The 24,616-nt window shown below is 42.1% G+C and overlaps 1 protein-coding gene across 3 annotated transcripts in view; it reads right to left on the minus strand.

Moving 5' to 3' along the window:
- Positions 1-7,736: 7,736 nt before the first annotated feature.
- Positions 7,737-24,616, minus strand: part of TTLL8 (tubulin tyrosine ligase like 8) — a 51,756-nt gene continuing 34,876 nt past the window's right edge. Inside the window, exons 8-14 of one of the 3 annotated variants that reach the window (XM_075928024.2) lie at positions 24,128-24,250; positions 20,612-20,801; positions 15,123-15,271; positions 13,938-14,016; positions 12,398-12,833; positions 9,674-10,172; positions 7,737-8,017 (exon numbers count right to left, since the gene is read on the minus strand). In XM_075928024.2, coding sequence (XP_075784139.2) covers positions 7,812-8,017; positions 9,674-10,172; positions 12,398-12,833; positions 13,938-14,016; positions 15,123-15,271; positions 20,612-20,801; positions 24,128-24,250 — 1,682 coding nt within the window. In that variant the 3' untranslated portion in view covers positions 7,737-7,811. Of the gene's footprint in view, positions 8,018-9,673; positions 10,173-12,397; positions 12,834-13,769; positions 14,017-15,122; positions 15,272-20,611; positions 20,802-24,127; positions 24,251-24,616 lie in introns of those variants that run through there. The other 2 variants (XM_075928020.2, XM_089778811.1) reach the window with 2 other exon arrangements.

Raw genomic sequence — 24,616 nt, forward strand, 5'->3', positions numbered from 1 at the left:
AGGAATCCATTTTGAAGCACTTGGAAGAGGGGAAAGTGATCAGGAATAGTCAACATGGATTCATGACGGGCAAGTCGTGCCTGACCAATCTGATTAGTTCTATTAGTTCTGGCTCTGTGGACATGGGAAAGTCAGTGGATGTGATATACCTTGACTTTAGCAAAGCTTTTGATACAGTCTCCCACAATATTCTTGCCAGCAAGTTAAGGGAGTATGGATTGGATAAATGGACTGTAAGATGGATAGAAACTGGCTAGACTATCGGGCCCAATGGGTAGTGAACAGTGGCTCGATGTCAGCTTGGAGGTCAGTTTCTAGCGGAGTACCCCAAGGATCAGTTCTTGGACCAGTTTTGTTCAACATCTTTATTAATGATCTGGATGAGAGGATGGATTGTGCCCTCAGCAAGTTTGCAGATAACGCTAAGCTAGGGGAAGAGATAGATAGCTGGAGGGCAGGGATAGGGTCCAGAGTGAACTGGACAGATTAGAGGATTGGGCCAAAAGAAATCTGATGAGGTTCAACAAGGACAAGTGCAGAGTCCTTCACTTGGGACGGAAGAATCCCAAGCATTGTTACAGGCTGGGGACTGAATGGCTAAGTAGCAGTTCAGCAGAAAAGGACCTGAGGATTATAGTGGATGAGAAGCTGGATGTGAGTCAACAGTGTGCCCTTTTAGCCAAGAAGGCTAATGGCATATTAGGGTGCATTAGGAAGAGCATTGCCTGCAGATCCAGAGAAGTGATTATTCCCCTTTATTCAGCTCTGGTGAGGCCACATCTGGAATATTGTTAATTCAGTCAGGGAGGATGAGGCCCACTTCTAGCAGCTGATCTGGAGGTGTGAATACCAAGTGTGTCTACATTACACACTTCACTTCTCTACAGAGGAAAAAGGACTGTAAACCGGCTAAAATCCTACCTGCCACATGGGGCCACAACAGTGGTACCCCTAACTCACCCAGCAATATTGTCAATCTATCCAACTACACACTCAGCCCAGCAGAAGAGTCTGTCCTATCTCAAGGACTCTCTTTTTGCCCCGCCACCCCCACAAACATGATACAGTTCTGCAGTGATCTGGAAGCCTACTTTCGCCGTCTCCGACTCAAAGAATACTTTCAATACAACACTGAACAGCGCACTGACACACAGATACCCTCCCACCAAACAGCACAAGAAGAAGAACTCCACATGGACTCCTCCTGAGGGTCGAAATGACCTATACATAGAATACTTCCACCAATGTGCACAGGCAGAAATTGTGGAAAAACAGCATCACTTGCTTCATAACCGAGTCATGCAGAACGCAATGCCATCCACAGCCTCCGGAACAACTCTGACATTATAATCAAAGAGGCTGATAAAGGAGGTGCTGTTGTCATCATGAACAGGCCTGACTACCTAAAGGAGGCTGCCAGACAACTCTCCAATACCAAATTCTACAGGTCACTTCCCTCAGATCCCACTAAGGAATACACTAAGAAACTGCACCATCTGCTCAGGACACTCCCTACACAAGCACAGGAACAAATCAACATATCATTAGAGCCCCAACTGGGGTTATTCTATCTACTACCCAAGATCCACAAACCTGGAAATCTTGGACGCCCCATCATCTCAGGCATTGGTACTCTCACTGAAGGACTGTCTGGATATGTGGACTCTCTACTCAGACCCTATGTCACCAGCACTCCCAGCTATCTCCATGACACCACTGATTTCCTGAGAAAACTACAATGCATTGGTGATCTTCCAGAAAACACCATCCTAGCCACCATGGATGCAGAAGCTCTCTACACAAACATCCCCCACATAGATGGAATACAAGCTGTCAGGAACAGTATCCCTGATGATGTCACAGCACAACTGGTGGCTGAGCTCTCTGACTTTATCCTCACACACAATTATTTCAGATTTGGTGACAATATATACCTCCAGACCAGTGGCACCACTATGGGCACTCGCAGGGCCCCACAATATGCCAACAATTTTTATGGCTCATCTAGAATAACGCTTCCTCAGCTCTCGTCTACTAACGCCCCTTCTCTACCTACACTACATTGATGACATCTTCGTCATCTGGATCCATGGGAAAGAAACTCTGGAAGAATTCCACCACGATTTCAACAGCTTTTACCTCACCATCAACCTCATCCTCGACCAATCTACATGGGAGGTCCACTTCCTGGACACCACTGTGCAAATAATTGATGGCCATATAAACGCCGCCCTATAAAGAAAACCTACCAACTGCTATGCCTACCTTCATGCCTCCAGCTTCCATACCAGACACACCACACGATCCATAGTCTACAGCCAAGCACTGAGGTACAACTGCATTTCCTCCAATCCCTCAGACAGAGACCAATGGCTACAAGAGCTTCACCAAGCATTCTTGAAACTACGATACCCATACGAGGAAGTAAGGAAACAGATTAATAGAGTCAGACGTGTACCCAGAAGCTTCCTACTCTGGGACAAGCCCAAGAAAGAAACCAAACAGAACACCACTGGCCATCACCTACAGTCCTCAGCTAAAACCTCTCCAATGCATCATCAGTGATCTACAATCCAACCTGGACAATGATCCCTCACTTTCACAGGCCTTGGGAGGTGAAGTCCTTGCCCACAGACAACCCGCCAACCTGAAGCATATTCTCACCAGCAAATATACACTGCACTACTAACTCTAACTCAGGAACCAATCCATGCAACAAACCTCAGTGCTAACTCTGCCCACATATCTACACCAGCAACACCATCACAGGACCTAACCAGATCAGCCATACCATCAGTGGTTCATTCACCTGCACATATACCAATGTAATATACGCCATCATGTGCCAACAATGCCACTCTGCTATATACATCGGCCAAACTGGACAATCCCTATGTAAAAGAATAAATGGACACAAATCAGATATTAGGAATGGCAACATACAAAAACCTGCAGAAGAACACTTCAATCTCTCTGGACACACAATAGCAGATCTAAAGGTAGCCATCCAGCAGCAAAAAAACTTCAAGACCAGACTTCAAAAAGAAACTGCTGAGCTACAGTTCATCTGCAAGTTTGACACCATCAGCTCAGGATTAAACAAAGACTGTGAATGGCTAGCTATCTACAAAAGCAGCTTCTCCTCTCTTGGTATTCACACCTCTAGATCAGCTGCTAGAAGTGGGCCTCATCCTCCCTGACTGAATTAACCTCATTATCTCTAGCCTGATTCTGGCCTGCATATTTATACCTGCCTCTGGAAATTTCCACTACATGCATCTGACGAAGTGGGTCTTTGCCCACGAAAACTTATGCTCCAATACATCTGTTAGTCTATAAGGTGCTATAGGACTCCTTGTTGCTTTTGCAGATCCAGACTAACATGGCTACCCCTCTGATATCTGGAATATTGTGTCCAGTTCTGGGCCCCCCACTATAGAAAGGTTGTGGATGCATTGGAGAGGGTCCAGCGGAGGGCGATCAAAATGATTAGGGGGCTGGAGCACCTGACTTATGAGGAGAGACTGAGGGATTTGGGTTTGTTTAATCTGCAGAAGAGAAGAGTGAGGGGGGATTTGACAGCAGCCTTCAACTTCCTGAAGGGATGTTCCAAAGAGAATGGAGAAAGGTTGTTCACAGTAGTGATGGATGGCAGAACAAGGAGCAACGGTCTCAAGTTACAGCAGGGGAGGTCTAGGTTAATATTAGGAAAAACTATTTCACTAGCAGGGTGGTGAAGCACTGGAATGGGTTACCTAGGGAGGTGGTGGAATCTCCATACCTAGAGGTTTTTAAGTCTCGGCTTGACAAAGCCCTGGCTGGGTTGATTTAGTTGGGATTGGTCCTGCCTTGGGCAGGGGGCTGGACTTGATGACTTTCTGAGGTCTCTTCCAGCTCTATGATTCTATGATTCTAATATTGGTGCACAAGACAAAACTCACTCTACTCATGGATGGAAAATCTTAGAGGGAACACTGCTCACCAGCATAGCTTAAATATTCCTAGGAGATTGTCTAAATTACAGCAGTACCCCAGAGCTATCCTTTGATCCATTGCACTGTCTGGAACTTTTGCAGCACCATGTGCTATAGTTGACCCCAGCAGCCTACCCCAGCTCCCAAACCAGGATTTGCAAATCAGAAGGCAGCCTTACACAGAGCCCATGCTGGGGAAATCTTTCCTGGCTCGATATGTGGCTTTTAGGGCCCCTTTATGTCACTCCACCCTTTTATACAGTGTAAAAGGGGCTTAAGTGGAGTGTGATCATCTATCCCCAAATAAGGGCACACCATGCTACACAGCAGGTAGTTTTGGTGCACATTTTAATCCTAGTCATCTGACCCCCATCTTGTATCATGGTAATTCAGTGGTCACCAACCAGTAGATCGGGATCTACTGGTAGATCCTGGAGCCTCTGGCAGGGGATCCTGACTGGTGTGGCCAAGAGGCTATCAAGTGCTGGCACTTCAGCTGCCCATCCTCACACTGCTGCGCATCTCCTGCCCTTTGCCTTGGAACTGCCCCTTCCCCTGGGGAGCCTCCTGCTTTCTGCGCTGGGCAGGGAAGAGAGAGGAGGATGCTGATGTCAAGGTGCCCCCTCTCACTCTGTGTCCTTTCTCCGCGGAGCAGAGAGGGGGCACAACAGGACTTGAGATAGAGAAAATTTGCTGGTTGCTTTTAAGAGTGCTGTAGGGCCAGGGCAGGGGTGAGCCTGCCTTAGCCCCACTGCACCACCACCCAGGAGCCACCTGAGATAGGTGGAGCCCTGCTGGAGCCCCCAGCTTGAACTCTTGCCTCAGTCATTAACCCCCTCCTGCACTCCAAGCATCCCTGCATCCAAACACTGTCCCAGAGCCTGCACCTAGAACCCCCCTTCTACATCCCAACTGCTTGCCCAAGAGCAGCTCAGAGCCCCTCTCACACTCCAGATCCCTTAATCCAAGACCAGAGCCTGCACCCCAACCCTCTGCCCTAGCCTGATGAAAGTGAGGGAGAATGGGTAAGAGAGGGAGGATGGAGAAGGACTTCAGAGAAGGGACAGGAGGGAGGCGGGACAAGGGTATTTATATTTGAGGTAGATCTTGGACTGCACTTAAATTCAAAAAGTGATCTCGTGCTTAAAAAGGTTGGAGACCACTGTGGTAGTTGATCATTGACATACTACACTCTTTACTGGGATTCAAGATTACCATTCTCATATTTATTAATGAAATCTATTGCATGTCTCTTCTGATATCAGGTGACCTTAAAAGATGTCTGTACTTGGTAAAAGTGGGATCTTTCACAGACTCAAATTAGGGTTATCAGATGATTTGCTTGGTCTTGGACATTTTTATAGCATTTCTTATGCATAACATCTTTTCTCTCTGAAGTCCCACTCACTATCTGCTATTTTTATAGCAAATGCAAGTTGTTTTAATGAAAGAATATGATTTAATTTATCATCTCGTATTCCCCTCTCCCAGTGCTTGCTTTTTTCATGAAAAGAGTGAGAACATAAGAATAGCTATACTGGATCAGACCAAAGGTCCATCAAGCCCCGTGTCCTGTCTCCTGACAGTGGCTACCACCAAGTGCTCCAAAGGGTGAATCTGGCACCTTAATAGTTTGGGAAGGAAAAAGAAAAATCTCTTGATGAGGTCAGCACATCAAGGGCTTTCTGAGCCTACCCCCACATTCTCTGTCTCAGATAGTTAACTGAAACAGATGTATTCAGTTACTTGCAACTTGATCCTAAGTGCAGGAACGGTCATTGGAATCAGAATGTTCTGACCTTGCTGGTTGACAGGAATAAAACTTCCTGTAATGCTGTCCTATGTCACAACTGGAGCCAGTTAATAAAGATCAGTCTCACTTAAGTGTGATTACCCTTTTTACTCAAACAAGAAATTACCACAAAAAACACTGGGCCTATAGTTAGGGGTAGTGGTGAAATCAACTCCTCCTGACTTTCAAAACTAGATTGAACAAAGTGCCAGAAAATGTACTAGAATAAAATCCCCTGAAGTAACATCAAGATGAATTGGCTGTTATAACAGGCAGTTTCTATCACTAGGATTTCTTTCAGTCTGATTCCATCATACTCTTTGTAGCTGGAGTCAGCTTACCTTAAGCCGAGCTTGGTGGCATCACCACAGCGGGAGGCCAATAGGAGAAAACACTCCAACCAGTTTCCCTTAATCCTCACAACTGCAAGGAACACAGGTCCCATCCAGATCTGCCCTCAGTATTCAATTGACATGTCTTAACTAAACCTGCTAAATCGAATGCCAGAAGGTCAATCTCCGGTGCAGCAAGTGAAGATGTGCCCATAGAACCTTGATAGAAATGTAGCCGTGTTAGTCTCGGGTAGTTGAAGCAAAATGCAGGACAATGTAGCACTTTAAAGACTAACAACCTAGTTCTGATTTTAAGCCCATTGAAGATGTAGAAGCTATTTCTGATTTTAAATCCATTCCAGGTAGCTGAGTACCTTATTAGGAACTCTGCACTGGCTGTTCCTGACAAAATGGGAATGGGATTCTGGTAGGTATTGTACAGTGACTCCAATACGTGCCCCGAGGAATCCCCAAAATGCTCAAATATGGCGTGGGTTCTTTCCTGACTGACAAATGGAACAGATGTCTGTCAGCTAGAGATCTTTAAGTGACCATCATTGGAAGATGTTTCCCAGATCCCCAAAAAGGTCCATTCCTTGGCCAATCCAGGAAGAAAAACTATTAATATATAATCATTTTGCCACTAACTGTCTTCACATTAGTGTCAGAGAAATAAAACAGTAGGTTTAACTGGTTCATCTTGGCTGATATGGGGTGATATCCTGAGAATATATTTTGTAAAAAAGCACTGACTATAAGCATATCTGGGTATGTCTCCAAGAAAATGATATCACAATGTGTTTGGGGTTTTTTAAATTACATAGTGTGCCACTGGATAGGTTGGCAATCTCTTTCACTCCTATACAGTGACAAGAGTTTTTACCGTTGATGAAACTCTTGTTTGTAAGATAACCATCAAACAGGGTATGGCAGATACAATAACAGAGGGTATGTCTACACTACCCTTCTAATTCGAAATAGGAGGGTAATGTAGTCATACCGCAATTGCAAATGAAGCCCGGGATTTGAATTTCCCGGGCTTCATTTGCATAAAGCCTGCCGGCGCCATTTTTAAATGCCGGCAGTTCGAACCCCGTGCCGCGCGGCTACACGCGGCACGGAGTAGCTAGTTCGGATTAGGCTTCCTAATCCGAACTAGCTGTACTCCTCATTCCACGAGGAGTACAGCTAGTTCGGATTAGGAAGCCTAATCCGAACTAGCTACTCCGTGCCGCGTGTAGCCGCGCGGCACGGGGTTCGAACTGCCGGCATTTAAAAATGGCGCCGGCCGGCTTTATGCAAATGAAGCCCGGGAAATTCAAATCCCGGGCTTCATTTGCAATTGCGGTATGACTACATTACCCTCCTATTTCGAATTAGGAGGGTAGTGTAGACATACCCAGAGGGGGTATTGTATGACATAAAAAGAGATTTCACTGTATTTCTATGAATGTTTCACACAGTTGTGTCCAGGATATTGGCCACAGAGCTGCTGTAACCGTAAACTTTGTTATTTGGCTTCTGTGTAATCAGTCACCTATGTATCCATAGTTTACAAAAAATCTCCAACTCTTGCAGCCAAGGGCCTTTAAATATTATCTTTGAGTTATTCATCGCAAATAATTTTTCTTCAACATCTGCTCATGCAAGGCTTGTACAGTTCTATTTTTGTTTAAAAAACACTTTTCATAAACTGGAGTACTGAGAATGGAATCATAAGTTTTCAGGGAAAACATTGCTATGAAGAACTATCTTATTGCCTGTCACCTTCTTTTCAGAGGTAGAGCAAAACATAGGTAAATATGAACTTCCTTGCAGTACTGTTGCACAAAAAGAGCTGCAGTGTTTACAGGTTTTCTCCAACTGGAAAGTGTCTCCACAAACTAAGCATGGAGTCTTCTTGATGTTGTTCTGCAAACCTTAAAAAAAAAAGCAGTCATTAATGAAACCACATTCAGCTGAAGACCATATTTTAAAAATCCTTGTTATGCAAAATCACAATAACCTCTTCAAAAATTGCTGTCAGTAAAACAGGGCTACATGGTAACTCTACACCTCACGTATGCATGCAAACTCTGTTAATACATGAAAAGGATGGTGTATATAGCACAAACAGACCTTTTTTTAATTGTTGGATGTGTGTGTAAGCCTTTAGGCAAGAGATTTCAGGTGTCAGTGAAATATGCTCTTTCATTCCAACATTTGGCAAACTGAACACCATGTACTGCATCCTTAAGCTATGTGTTTAAAACACACCTGGCACTATTAGGAAGAGGATCCCTTGTGGGAAATCCCCCAAAAAATGATGATGAGGATACTTAGCATGTATGTAACACTCAATATCTGCAGCATGCGCTACAAACAACTGGAAATTTTCTTTAACTTTTTAATGAATTTAGAACTTATGAAAGTTAGGGTTTGTGGGCCTTTAAACTGAAATCCTCTTCTTATCTATAGAAGAGATGACAGCAGCAGCAGAACCCACTGCCCTGATAATGTATTTTAAAATTGATCTGGAGAACCATAAAAATTCAATATCTATGCTTGCTTAATCTTTAATACCTCTGCCAGTTAGGTTCTTATTCACAGTCCTCAAATAGCCATCAGCCACAATCAGCAGCCACAAATTATGGTTACTACTGACCTGGATTACATGTGAACAAGTGATACAGAGGTGAAAGTTTCTGTATTTCAATACCAAACTCTTGAGCCATCCACAGACAATAGGAGGTTGAAAGAGACTAATCAGCTATTACTAGCAGAAATAATAAGAACTTGTGACCTCAACACAAAAGAAAAATTAGGTAATATTATGGAGAGCATTATAAAAAAAATGTGTTCAATAGGCAGTGGAAATCCAAAAAGCAAATGAACTTGCTTGCTGTATAAGAAAAGCAAATGAAAATAATCTTCAAAGTATGCTATGCCATTGTATTATATATACAAATAGTATGCTCTCATCCATAATACAATGTCTTGTTCTGGTCATTCTGTCTAAAAAAAATAAAACAGCAGAAATGCAGTGGTTTAGAGGTAAGCAACAAAAATTATTAGAGGCATGGAGAGGCTGAAAAAATGTGGGGCTCTTTATTATTAGAGACACAAATAATATTGAATGTGAAACTAATTTATTCAAAAACTTATACCAGAGGTGGAGCTCCAGCCCACAGGCCACATGTGGTTTATCAAGATTAGCAACTTACCGCTGACAGAAGGTTTGTTTACCTGAGCATCCATAGAGCTCCCTCCACAGCTCCCAGGGCCACAATTCACCATTCCTGGCTAATTGGAGCTGCAGGAAGCAGTGGCTTAGTCCATGTCACTTCTCGCAGTTCCTATTGGCCAGGAATAGCAAACCATGGTCACTGGGAGCAGCGAGGCCTGTGGATGCTCAGGGAAACAAACTGTCTCGTGGGCTATGGTCCACCAGGCGCTAATCTTGATGCATCACGAACAGCTCGTGTGCCAGACGTTCCCCACCCCTGATTTATACAGTATATCTAATGTCTACTTTCCTTCTAAAACATACTATTTATGTAATTTATAGCAAAATAATGCTAAACAACAGGTATTACCTGATATTCTGGAAGGCTGAAGTAAAGGCCAGTCCAAGGGATTCACATTTTGAAAGGTAGGGGGTATCTGATTTACTCTGAGGAAGCTTGAATCTGTTACTCCTTTTGCCTTGTTTATATACTGTGCATGTTTCATCTCTGTGATGTCTTGTGTAGGTTGTAAAACTAAGCTCGGAAAATCTATATACCCAGTGGATTTCATGTGTGCATCCCTTACTTTACAACTTTTCCCTGGTGTCTTCTTGAAAGGCTTAGGTAAATTGCAAAAAACAACTTTTTCAATTTTCAAGTTCATGTTTTGCTTGTCATTTACAGTTCCTATTAATTCTCCTTGTTTTTCATGATTGGGGGAGACACACTGAGCTGTACGTTCCATCCTTGTTAAAGTTTCAAGAAAATTAAAATTAGTGATAGGAGCAGCTTTCTGCCTTGATCTCTTAATGCCAAATCCTTCTACAAAAAGATCCGTAACATGGAATGGAGGCAGATCCAAAAGAGGCTTGAGAGACACAAAAAAAAAGAAATTAAATTTCTCAACAGAATCATACACTACTAAATTATAAATAAAGATATTACTACTGTTCTGTGGATGAATTCTATTTATAAAATGGGCTCATACAGCAGTTTGTGTGTGATGAAAGCTTCCACAACACTGTGACAAAACTCACATAATTTAGAACTTAGTAAGGCGACTAATTTCCCTGTGCTATTTATTTTTCCACTTTATACAACAGACCTGACCAAGGAAAATGTACAATATTATAATGGAAAACTACTGAGATTTAGGCTTTTACAATAAACTCTGTTTTATGTTTACTTCAGTCTATCAAATTCATCACTCCCGTTTGTCTTTATCGTCCATCTTTTGCACCCTGATTGACACCAACTGTATACTCTCAGTCGGAGTCTCTTTTCTTTTATACTTGTCTCTGTGATGCCCAGCACAATGGGGCACTACCCCTAAACTAGAGTTCCTTGGCAGTAGAGTATTGGAAATAATAAACAACCATCATAGTCAATAAGTTGAAAGAAACTTTTCCACCCAGTTAAAATTTTCCCCATTCAACTCACCGTTCAGAACAAAAAAAGAGAGAAAAGCGTAAGACTTATAGCATTAGGGATGTGAATGCTTTTTGGATAGTCGAGAACACTAGTTGACTACTCGCTTTCCCCTGCCCTGCTGCCTCTATCAGAAAGAAACAGGAAGGCAGAGGAAGAGGATGGGGTGCTTCAAAGCATTAGCACCACATGGATCCAAGGAATAGGTGAACTGTAAGTTTTGGGGAGAAATTCTATACAACTTAATAAAATGGATTGTGTGGTATGTCCGGGATGGAAGCTAAAACCTCTCTAACGCATCATTAGTGATCTACAACCCATCCTGGACAATGATCCCTCACTCTCACAGGCCTGGGAAGCAGACCAGTCGTCGCCCACAGACAACCCGCCAACCTGAAGCATATTCTCACCAGCAACTATACATTGCATCATAATAACTCTAACTCAGGAACCAATCCATGCAACAAACCTCGGTGCCAACTCTGCCCACATATCTACACCAGCAACACCATCACAGGACCTAACCAGATCAGCCATACCATCACTGGTTCATTCTCCTGCACATCTACTAATGTAATATATGCCATCATGTGCCACCAATGCCCGTCTGCTATATACATCGGCCAAACTGGACAGTCCCTACGTAAAAGAATAAATGGACACAAATCAGATATTAGGAATGGCAACATACAAAAACCTTTAGGGGAACAGTTCAATCTCCCTGGACACACAATTGCAGATCTAAAGGTAGCCATCCTGCAGCAAAAATCTTCAGGAATAGATGTCAAAGAGAAACTGCTGAGCTACAGTTCATCTTCAAGTTTGACACAGTCAACTCAGGATTAAACAAAGACTGTGAATGGCTCGCTAACTACAAAAGCAGCTTCTCCTCTCTTGGAATTCACACCTCCAGATCAGCTACTAGAAGTGGGCCTCATCCTTCCTGATTGGATCCACCTCGTCATCTCTAGCCTGATTCTGGCCTGCATATTTATACCTGCCTCTGGAAATTTCCACTACATGCATCTGACGAAGTGGGTCTTTGCCCATGAAAGCTTATGCTCCAACACTTTGGTTAGTCTGTAAGGTGCCACAGAACTCTTCGCTGCTTCAAAGGCAGAGGTGCCCTTATCGACTAATCGAATAATCAATGCAAATTGCATCGACTATTCGATTAACCGATTAATCTAAATGTAACATCCTTATATAACATGCCCTGTAGGCTGAAATTAAGCATGTCAGACTATACCCAGGACTAGCCCCAGGGAATGCCCTGCTCCAAACACAGTCCTCAGCCTTAGAGATTGTCAGCTTGCCCATCCCAACTGATCTCTATTTTTTGGTTAAAATGCAATTTCCACACACAAGACTTACAAAAGCCATACAAGAAATTTTAACAGCTCAAAATTAACACCTTGAACTGTAACTGGCAACATACAAAACTAGCATGAGTGTAATATTGCTTCCTGGAAGATAATGTTAAAAAAACAGGTATGCAGTTTTTTTACATGAGAGGGCAGGAGTAGGATGCCAGAGGCTCAAACAGAGCTTGCATGAGAGTGCTCAGACTGTGCTCAAGTGCCACAAAAAAGCCAATTCATTACAGAAAGATGGAGACAAAAGATTTATCTCAAGAATGTCACCATTATGTAGAATTATTCATACCTGCCTCCAAAGAAGTTCAAATTTTCCAGTGTCCCAGTTTTTGTCATGCTTCTTCTCAGTAACTATTTTAATTGTGTCTTCTTGTACCTTTGCACATAGCTCTGCTGTGACCGGTGTAGAAGGGAACATTGTTGGGCTAGTATTGATTTCAATCAACCATGGTTTAAAGTCTTCTCCAAGAATAAAGTCTGCCCCATACAACTCAAAACTGCTCTTCCGGGGTTCAACACTCTCTTGAGCCATTCTCATGGTGTAAGTAATGGCTTTTTTCATGGATGGATAGATAACATTTCGCCATATATTGCCTCGACCTTTCTTTTGTAAGTACTCCTGAAATTTGGTACTTGTCCACATATTGTGCCATGGCAATAGAGGGTTGCGGTCTTCAGCATTTTTGTAATGTTTTTGGATAGAATTATTGCAAAGATGAATGGAGCTGTGAAGAGAATATATCACAATTATAGACAGGCAGCAAATTACATATAATTGTACAATGCTACTCAACTGAAAGCATGCAAAAACATCTTAACTTTAAAACAAATTATCTTCATATTAAAATCCCAGTGTTTTTATTAGTAAACTCATTTTCAGTTTACATAATTAATTCCCCTCTAACGTGAGATGAAAGATGGATTTGTGGTCCAAAAACTGGCCTCGGCCTCAGGAAAACTGGAGGTTCAGGTCTCAGCTCTGTCACACACACTTTGTGTCATGGAGGAAGTAATTTAAGTTATCCATCCCCCAGTTCTTTACCTATAAAATGGAGATAATAATGCTTCTCTATCTCAAAGAGCATTGAGAAAATACATTTGTTAATGGTCATGAGTCATTGTCATGGATGCCATGTAAATTCTCTGATAGTGCATCTGCAATGAGTTAATTTACCACATATCCTGCCATCCCCAATCTCTACTATGGCCCTTTCCAAAAATATGTTCTCATGAATATATTTAACATTTACTCAATTTTATTAAGTTGTATAGAATTTCTCCCCAAAACTTACAGTTCACCTATTACTTTTCTTGAATAGTTGATACACAAACTATAGTATACTAAGGATGTCAATGTGTAGATGACTAACGATTAACTGATTAGTCTAGGCTTATCAGTTAATCATGTTGACCACACACATTTCCCCTGCCCTTGCTGCCTCTGTATCCGAGGAAGCCAGAGCCTGTGAGGAGCCCCCATTCCCATATGGTAACTAAAGGCAACTTTCAAAAATAATCAGAAAGTCAAATAATTCATAGACTGATTTTATAAAATTTAACTCTACCATAATTCCATGGCTAAAATTCAGGGACCTGACATACCGTAGAATTTTTCAGCCTATTCATTCACTATTTTGTATAGCTAATACTTCCTTGGTTACCTGTCTAGATTGTCTAAGTTGAAACGTTGTGTAGAAAATCTCAGATAGCTTTCTTTATAGAACCATATAGTCAGTGGGTTCCAGTCAGTGACAAGAAACCACTGTCTAATATCAAATTTAGTATCATAAATTAGCAAGGGCGTCTCAATGTACTTCTGTACCACCCACTTGTGGTCCTTTATTGGAAATTGATCTGTTGTTTCTACTAGCTTCAGAATATCATCCAGTCTATTTTTGCACACTATTTCTGGAAGAGAAAAAAATAATATGCATGTTAGCATAATAACAATGTATCCACTGACAATATACAAAATGGAACTATTATAGACCATGAGAATTGCCATTTTTCCTATTTATGCATACAAGATCAGTAGTGAAATTAAATAACAAAAAAAAACAAATAAACTCTCTAGTATGCTTGCATTATGTTTTCTAAACCTTTATCATTCAGACAAAGCCATATATTTTACGTAACTGCTGAAGTACTTATTTTTAATCTAGTGATTATGAGCCCAATCCAGTAAAGCATTTAAGCATGTTCTCAACTTTAAGCATGTGAGCAGTTTCACTGACCTTAACTGAAAGGACCTTCAATGAAGACAATAAAACTACTCCCAAGTTTGCACATCAGCACATACTTAATGTTCTTTGCTGGATTTGACAAGTTTCATTCCTGCTATTCCTTTCCCAAGATACACAAAGTAACAGAGGTGAGATGCTGAAAGCTGTGTAAAAGTAACTCTTGTATAGAAAACAGGAAAGGCTTTTACTGGAAGGGTACGTCTAGACTACATGGCTCTGTCAACGGAGCCATGTAGATTAGGTTTGTAGACATAGGAAAATGAAGCGGCGATTTAAATAATCGCCACTTCATTTAAATTAAAATTGCTGTTGCGCTGTGCCCATCAGCTGTTTGTAGGCTCAGCGTGGTAGTCTGGACTCTCCACGGTAGACATCAAAAGCCTTTGTCAACCGCCCCGTTATGCCTCTTGGGATGAGGTTTACTGGGGTGGTCGACAAAGGCTTTTGATGTCAACCGTGAAGCGTCCAGACTGCTGCACTAAGCCGACAAACAGCTGATGGGCACAGTGCGGCAGCCATTTTAATTTAAATGAAGCGGCGATTATTTAAATAGCCACTTCATTTTCCTATGTCTACAAACCTAATCTACATGGCTCCGTCAACGGAGCCATGTAGTCTAGACGTACCCACAATGTGTATGCAGTTATGAATGGCCCAGTGGGATGAACTGCAGATGTATGCAGTACATATACATGTTGCTTGTCCAGATGATACCCTACAACTTTGCATAATAATAAATACTTTAAATTAAAAAACAAAAGAAACTCTTACCTCTACCACGAGATTTTGCTCCTGGTTTAATAATCCAGATATTGTGGTTACCATCTATGTCTTGCTGCGGGTTTGTAGACATGATTTTGCTCAGAATCTTTTGACACTGTATAATGTAATTATGTGCACTACAAATGACAGCACCTTCACTACAAATAAAAAGAATTAAAGATAATACTTTATGCATATCTATTTTAGAAGAAGAATTTTATAAACTTAGCTTATACACTTATCAATACTGTTTTGTTTTTCTAAAGTACAGTATGAAGGATTTCTTGCTGTTGTGATATAAAGTAATATATTATGGATTAATAGGTATTACATGTTATTGAACTCATTTATTTTTCAGTGGTGTCTTCTCCTCGCCTTGAATGTTCTGAATGTCAGCCTAAGATTTATTTCAAAGTCAATTAGAACCTTAGTGCCAGAAAGATTGAAAATTTGCACTTTAGAGCAAAAGCATTTCTATCAGAAAACCAGAGATGGGCAATGGGCTGACATGTTGAGTATATTCATAGTCATAAATTCTATTACTAAGAAAATAATCTGCTTATAAAAACTTGCAATAGGAATAATAGGATAACATATGAACTATGAAAATCATAGGACTAAAGTTAGCTGTACCCTGAAAGAAAGGGGATAATTTATAGAGGGATTAAATCCAATGTGTAGATAGGCCTGGGCACATGGGGCAGCATAAGAACAGTTGGCACCCAGCATGTGAACACTAGAAAAGTCAAAGCTAGTTTCACTTCTCTTTTTTTTTTTTTACCTAGAATTTTTGATTCCATAGACAGCATAAAAGACAAAGGAATATATGTCTTAACAAGTGAATTTCGTCAAAATCATAGAATATGAACTGTTCAGGGCAGGAGCTGTGTCTTTATTATGTGTGTATGGTACCCAGAACACTTTTGGACAGTTAATGAATTAATAGTAATACTGTTATTTATTCTCTTTATTGTGGTAGTATTTCAAGACCCCAGTTATAACCAAGGAACCCACTATGTTAGGCACAAAGACAGAGCGAGAAAGTCCCTGACAATGTCATCCTTAGCGCATGTGCATTGAGTTATCTGAATTCCTTCTCCCTGCAATCACTTTTGGTCCTGTATGCACTCCTTATCGGCAAGATGCTGAGTGTCTATTGAAGGGTATGTCTACACTACAAAGTTAATTCGAACTAACAGACGTTAGTTCGAATTAACTTTGATAGGCGCTACACCTGCAAACCGCTAGTTCGAACTTAATTCCTGAGCAAGCTTCATAGAGAAGCTACCAAATAGTCAAAAACTAGCTCCTATAATGGAAGGTAACATTCTAGGCCTGGTTCAATCTGGATTCAGGCCAGGGCATGGAACTGAACTCACCTCCATGGCACTCAAGAATGATCTCCTGTCAATGGATAGAAGACAGACATCCAATCTAATTTTCCTAGGACTCTGTGTAGCATTCAACACTGTTGACCACGAGATTCTGATAGCACAGGGGTGGGCAAAAGCCAATCAGCAGTCCAGATCCGGTTCATGTAGGGGTTTGATCTGGCCTGCGCAGTTCTTCCACGCCCCACCCGCTAGTGTGTTGCCTGGGAGCCAGGCTGTGTGAGCCTTTTCAACTGCTTCTATTTAAATAGCTTGTGCCTTCCCCGTTGCCTGGCAGGCGCAGGGAAGGTGCAAGCTCTTTAAATAGAAGCAGTTGAAAGGGCTTGCATGTCCCGTCTCCCTGACAACATGCTAGCAGCACCAGAGCTAACAGCCCTTTTAACTGTTTTTATTTAAAGGGCTCACCCAAGCCCTTTAAATAGAAGCAGTTAAAAGATTTCGCAGCTCCCGCCACACTGCTAGCATGTTCCCTGGGAGCCACGCATGAGCCTTTTTAGCTGCTTCTATTTAAAGGGCTTGCGCCTTCCCCACAGCTGACAGGCAACACACTGCCTAGCAGCACCGGAGCTGCGATCCCTTTTACCTCTTTCTATTTAAAGGGTTCGCGCCTCCTGCGTGGTTGCATTGCCTGGCAGCCACCTGGCAGGCCCAAGCCCTTTAAATCAAAGCAACTGAAAGAGTTCATAGCTCAGGCCCCAAGTTAGCCCATTGCCTGGGAGCCAGAGACATGTGAGCCCTTTCAACTGCTTCTATTTAAAGGGCTCGTGCCTTCCATCCCAGGCTCCACTCCTTTCGTCCAAGGCCCCGCACCTTTCAGAGTGGCCTACAACAACTTCGAAATTTTTTGAAGTGGTTCCAGCTTAAAAATTATTGCCTTGTGTCAGCAGGAATCAAAGGGAATATGATAAAATCGCAGGAGTCCTTCCTGAAAAGATGATCCCAACAAGTAGTGATGGGAAACTTCACTGGAGTGACTGAGGGAATTGCTTGTATGGCTTCTTGTTAGCCAATGTGGTAAACAGAAGTATTCTTTGTGACTGGTTTGGTGTGCCTTGTAGTGGAGGAACCCTAGTCTTGGTCTGTAAGTAGCCCTGTCTTTTAAGCATTTCACCCTGAATTGATACTCTCAGTAGTATTTCCTCAGATTCGCCTTGTTACAACCAAACTGAGGGTATGTCTACACTACCCCGCTAGTTCGAACTAGCGGGGTAGTGTAGACATACCCTGAAAAAACAAGAAATAGTCTGGTAGCACTTTATAGACTAACAAAACATGTAGATGGTATCATTTGCTAGTCTATAAAGTGCTACCAGACTATTTCTTGTTTTTTCAGTTTTCCTGTACCGACTAACTCGGCTAGCCCCTGAAGCTTGTTACAACCAGTCATGATTTTATGTATCATATCCTTCCTTAGCTGCTGAAAAGTCCCAATCTTATTAGTCTCTCCACATAAGGAAGCTATTCCATACCCCTAATAATTTCTGTTGTCCTTTTCTGAACATTTTTCAATTCCAATATATCTTTTCTAAGATGGTGCAACCATATCTACATGCAATATTCAAGATGTGGGCATACCATGGATTTATATAGAGGCAATATGATATTTTTTGTCTTATTATCTATCACGTTTTTAGTGATTTCCAATTTTCTGTTAGATATAAAGATCTTACAGCTAGGAATGTTAAAAAGTGTTTTATTTTGTAAACATGTAACAGATGAAATTTTCAGTGATTACATGTTTACACGCAATGGGGTGGGGGAGGTGGCTCTGCGGAAGCTGATGTACCCGGGGATCAGGATTTTAAGCCACTGCTCCCATCTCTTCTCCCCCCACCCCCTGCATGCTGCTGTTGCTGTATAAAAGACAGCAGCACGGGGGAGCAAGTGGGAGCTGGTACTCATGGGGAGCCGGTTTTTGTATAGAGGCAGCAGTGCAAGGGGGCAGACAGCTCCCCACGAATTGAGGAGTATGGGCACCCTGCTTAAAAGCTGTCTCCTTGTAAGCACTTGTTCCCGCCTGCTTCCCCCATCCCCATGCTGCTGCTTCTGAACAGAGACAGGAGTACAGGGGAAGGGGGAGAGACTTGCATGTAACCGTGAAGGTTAACTGCATACACTATCACATCCCTACTTACAGTCAATTAATTTCCCATTGGCTGAATATTCACATACACAATTGGTCAATTCAGACTGTACTCCTGGATCCCCTGCTAACACAGAATTCTCACAGAACAGCATCCACTAGTAACACTTTGTACCTTCTCTGCTTGGTTGGGAACCATAGTCCCATTTTGGTGGACAAAAACTTGGCCTCAGTTATTCTCCCTTCATCACCTCTTGGCTGGATTACAGCAATGCAATGTATCTGGACACAACATCTAGTGAAGGCAACTTCAACTAATACAGAATGCAACAAAATTTCTTCTCAGCAACACTGGCAATCAGGAACATATCAAATCTGTCCTCTGCTCCCTACACTGGCTTCCTATAGAAAAATGAATCTAAATTCAATGTCTTAGACCTTATTCAATGCCCAGGATATCTAAAAGACCTTTATAACTCCAAGACGAAGACTGTGGTAGACAACTATGTTCCTCTGAAACAATGGAATTCTCAACAGTAAAATCGGTCTGTGTGGGAGACAGAACTTTCTCTGGGAACTAACCAAGGATGTGGTATGAACTCCCTCAAGCATTAAGCACTATCAAAAACCTTCCCACTTTCTGATCTAAATCAAAGACACACTTATTTGGTCTTGCCTTCTCTAATATGAAGACATAGCACTAGGAATTTTATTTTTTTTAGAAAACCCCAGACACTATCAAAACAAGACACTCTGCAGTGCACACATTTCCATCTGGGAGTGGATGACAGAACATCATATGACAGATGCATAATCATACAGTTTACTGCACTACAGATATTATGGAAGATGTTCAGGTACTATGGTATAAGTGCCACATACAAATCTGCGTAGAATAATCCCATCACAAGAACAGGCATGTCAAAACCCTATTGTCCTGGCCAGAGTGCACCTCATTTAATTCCACACTACCTACATAAATCCTCTCCAACATTAAACATAAGTAGCATTCTATCCTAAACGGTTATGTAGTACTGCTGTGCTCTGCTAAACCATGCACTATGAAAGACCTTCCACGTGCTAATTTCAGGAATTCTATTAAAATAAGCATACATTGATTTGCAGCAGCTGAGGATCTGACCCGATCTATTTGTATAGTGTTATGAGTTCCTTTGATGAGGAGAACTATATATATGCAACATATTACAGTAAAGGCTGTCCTCGCTATAAGTCCAAGATACATTCCAAAAAACTTAGGCTTATAGCGAAACAACTTAAAGCGGGGAATTTTTTTCCCATGGATAACTTCCATTTGCGCAAAATGTTTTTTTGTGTGTGTGCACAACTTAAGAGCAAGGAATGGGAGGATGTATAATGCATCAGTTTCTACCAGCATCAATGACTTGTGTGGAATGGATGTATACCATGGCTACTTATAGCAGAGACGCCTTGTATTTCTTACTGGAATAAAAAGTTCATTTCCAATCTGGGTTTATATTCAGGAACAAAATTTGATACATTATTTGTGAAGAGGATTATTTTACACTCCTTATACCCAGGCTACTTGTGGAGTAAAATGTTGCTCATTCTGAGTAAGAGAATTATAATCTAACCTAGGGGTACTCAAGCTTCATTGCACCGTGCCCCCTTCTGACAATAAAAAGGACTACGCGACCCCAGGAGGAGGTACCAAAGCCTGAGCCTGCCCAACCCTCCTTGCTCTGGGTGGGGGTGGGGAGCAAAGCCCAAGCCCCACCACCCTGCACATGGTCAAAGCCAGAGCCAAAGACTTCATCCCCAGAAAGGGGGCCTGTAACCTGAGAAGCACCACCCAAGACTGAAGCCCTGTGGTGGGGCTCATTCTTCAATTTCAAGCCTCAACAAATCAAAGCCAGCCCTGGTGACCCCATTAAAATGGGGTTGCAACTCACTTTGAGGTCCTGACCCACAGTTTGAGAACCTTTGATCTAATCCTTAACCAGGATTTTAATTCAACCCAGTTAATTGCAGTTCTGAAAGCTTACTGAATGAGACAGTAGTACTGTTCAATTAATTCCTTCCATTCCTCCTCACTAAGAACTGCAGAAGAGTCCATTGCTGTGTCAATGTCCTCGTGTTCCATCTGCCCAAGGTAGGTTTCACACACCTGGCAAGCCATGTCTATTAGTTTTCCAGGAAGTTGTTTGACTCCCTTATCATCAGAATCTACAGAGTCTAAAAAAAAGCAGATGATTTAGGATATGTCAGTGAAGTAAGTACATATGTACAATTAGAGAAGCAAGTCTTCCACAACATGTGGAGAATCTCTCATTTTTGATGGCTACAGTAGATTTCTTTTTTCAGTTGGGCTGTGTCCAGACTCCATGCCTCCGTCGACGGAGGCATGTAGATTAGCCAGATCGGAAGAGGGAAATGAAGCCGCGATTAAAATAATCGCGGCTTCATTTAAATTTAAATGGCTGCCCCGATCTGCCGATCAGCTGTTTGTCGGCAGATCGGGAGAGTCTGGACGCGATGCCCCGACAAAGAAGCCTTTCTTCATCGACACAGGTAAACTTGGTTTCACGAGGCTTACCTGTGTCGATGAAGAAAGGCTTCTTTGTCGGGGCATCGCGTCCAGACTCTCCCGATCTGCCGACAAACAGCTGATCGGCAGATCGGGGCAGCCATTTAAATTTAAATGAAGCCGCGATTATTTTAATCGCGGCTTCATTTCCCTCTTCCGATCTGGCTAATCTACATGCCTCCGTCGACGGAGGCATGGAGTCTGGACACAGCCCTGGAGAACTGTTGTTTTGTAAAACAGAAACCAAATGAGAAAGAAAAAATGCATACATTACAGAGGTGTTTGCAATTGTAGTCCCCTTACTAAAGGTGCCTCTGCTTATTTTCTGGGAAGACCCTGTGTGCTGCAATCCAGCCTCATAGACTACAATTCCCATGAGCCCTTGGGAAAAACAGGAAGGAAGTGACTCTTGTGTAGGAGATCTGAGTCTCTCCACGTGTGTGGAGGAAGACTCAGCAGTCTATGGACTCAACCCTCTGTTTTTGGAGCAGAAAGGGAGCTAGGCTGCTGTGGAGGAGTTTGATCCAGTTTGGGAGCTGTTATGTGGCAGGCTTTGAAACTGGGATCTAGCAGGCTGCTTCTGATTGCCCTAGTGGGGAGGCCCTTTGGCTGTACTTGTGTCTATAAGCTACTCTGCATCCAGCACACAGAAGGAGACTGTAACTGGGCATCTTTGGGGAAATGCTGCCTGGGACAGACCTCAGAGATACAGACTAACTCTGGGTTCAAAGAGAGGCAGAGAGGCCAACCCAGTGAACCAGAGCTGCTGCATAGCTTGGACCCACATACACCCTACCTACAGATAATCTCCATTACAGCTGCAGTTCTTCAAGCACACCCACACAAGCAAGAGTCTGGGACTCTGAGTCCAGGGGTGTGCACACTCTGGGGTGGGATAAATATTGGCAGCTAAATAAGTTCCTTTTACTTCTGTGTAGTTTGTTAATTGATGTTATTCACTGTTAATTTGTTAAAGCCTATTTCTTTAAGTTAAGTAAAGGTTGTTCATTCCAATCCAATCTATTAGTTGTATATTATTTATGATTTGTAATTGTTGTTCTGGAGTTAGATCCAGTTTATTGCTGGAATAAGTTTATTCATGAAGGCTTCCAAGGCACACCAGTAAGTGTGTTATAGGGCCAGCAAGGTGAAGGCACCGCCATTGTACATTCTTTATGAGCAAGGGACTGCAGCAAGGGGGTGGAAAGGGTTTCCCCAACCAAACAACATCACCACTGGGGTACTCAGGATCTCCTTTTATGTCAAGATCATCAGGTGCCCAGGCACATCTGTGAGTGTGACCTGATCCCGAGTAACCCGGGGAGGAAAGAGGGGGTTACACAATGATTTCCTAGTTAAAATTTCATTGAGACTGCCACTTAAAGTAGGATAAAAGCTCAGTGTGAGGGTGACAGAGACCTTGACAAGAAGAGACAGAGGTGCTCTTGTCTAGTCCACCGTGGAACCTGATATCAAACTTATGAGCTACAGATCTGTGGGAGTGGTATGCATGGAAGTGCACCTCATAGCACTGTCATACTGCTAGCAATTTACAAATGTATCTCTTCCATCTGCTACTCCTGATGCCCTCACCTAGGCTCAATGGAGTGTATCAGAGGTACAACTTACCATGTATTCAGATTTTCAACTCCACAGGTAGAAGACACAGCATTCACAGTTGTCCTCTTTTCCATTTCTAGTGTAAGGCAGAAGCCTTGCAAAATGAACAGGATAACACGGCTATTTAGCCTCATGACTAGGTCCCATGAAGTCTGCTTGTGTGTAGTTGATGTGACAGGGCTAGGACCAGTGTTCCTCTAAGCTGCACAGCCGCACGGCTTCAAAAGTGATTAATCAGTCCTGGCCAGTAAGTCAGCTCCTTGCCTGGAGCCCTAAGCCTCTGACTGGGTGGGGCTGATTAATCACCTGTGAAACGGTGCTGCCTCAGCTTAGAGGGAACACTGGCTGAGACTGTGTCTTGCTTTCTCATGTTTTTGTTCTGCCTATACCATCTCCTCATACTGTTAATAGCTAAACATAACTTTAGCTTTCCACACCTTTATCTGGTTTCCAGAGATTAAACACTCTTTATTTCTTCAGTATGCGTTTTTTGTAGTTCCCCACACAGCTTCTGCAGCATGGATATGGCTGTAAGGAGCAACCCAGGCCACTGCCTACTCACACATACTTAGGATGGCCTGACTTTTCAGCTCCAGCCCTGCTACAGTGAAAATCTTTGTTTGGCACCTAATTCCTGGCCTTTCCCAAAATGTACCCAAATATTTAACTTCCCCCAAAGTGCACAGCCACCTTGCAGCAGGCTCAACTGCCATTTTGAAAGTTACACGGCCATACCTAGTACAGTAACCATGTTCATCTGCTTATATGCATAACTCCATTGTTTCATGTCTATTCAACCCAGAATGTCCAGCCATCACACCTAATCTAACTCATTGAAGTCAATGGTAAAAAAACCACTAATATCAGTTGGAGCAAGATCAAGCCACAGAAGTATCTGCACAAGACATTGTTAGTAACTTTGCTTAATTGCAACCTATTTTCAGTGCATATACTTTGGAGAGATTAAGCTATATATAAAAAATTAAGGGGAAGTTACAAGCTACTTTTGAGGGACACAAAAGCTTTAGGACATAAAATTTGCCTGTACTCTGATATGCTTAAAGTTTTTGTATATGGCTTGATTCCAACAGAGATCAGGGCCTTCTTAAAATGGTCTTTTGACAGATCCTATTCCTTGTAGATACGCAAGTGTCAACAATAAATATTCTCTCTCAGATAACAGTGGGGTAACTGTTAAAAATTAGCTTTTCAATGGTGACCACCGTAGTTATATTAAAAAAGCTATATTTGTCTTCTAACGATATACTGATTGATTATAGATGAACAAGATATCCTTTGGCCCTTTTTCGATACTGATAATTTTGTAATGTTAACACTGATATTTAAGAAATACCTTTCTTCTGGCCTAAATCTTCTTTATTAACTTTTCCTTTAGACTTCTGTGTTATTTTATCACAGGTATTAAGACTGATGACCCATTTGAGTATGCTACATGCTGCTGTATTCCTGAAGTCCTCTAAAAACAAAACAACATATTATTTTAGATTCTGTTTCACTAAAGAGAATGCACACTAAGGGAAAAATTTGTTACAAGAAAGTGAGTTCCATAAGAATTGTATGAAAAACATTACTAAGTCTACTAAATACTATCTATTTTCCATTCTATGTATCACTGTTTTATAAAAAGTAGAAAACCCTGTAATCACTTCAGAAAACCTACTAGTGGTAATCCAGTATTAGGTCCCCTACAGAATTCCAATCCATTAAAAGGGAAATAAAGAAAAAAGGGAAAAGAGAATTACAGATCAGTCAATTTAACTTCAGTACTCGGAAAAATAGTAGAGCAAATAATTAAGCAATCATTTTGCAAACACCTAGAATC

Source organism: Pelodiscus sinensis, chromosome 1 (assembly GCF_052426305.1).
Source record: "Pelodiscus sinensis isolate ZL-2025 chromosome 1, ASM5242630v1, whole genome shotgun sequence".
NCBI classification, from domain to species: domain Eukaryota; kingdom Metazoa; phylum Chordata; order Testudines; family Trionychidae; genus Pelodiscus; species Pelodiscus sinensis.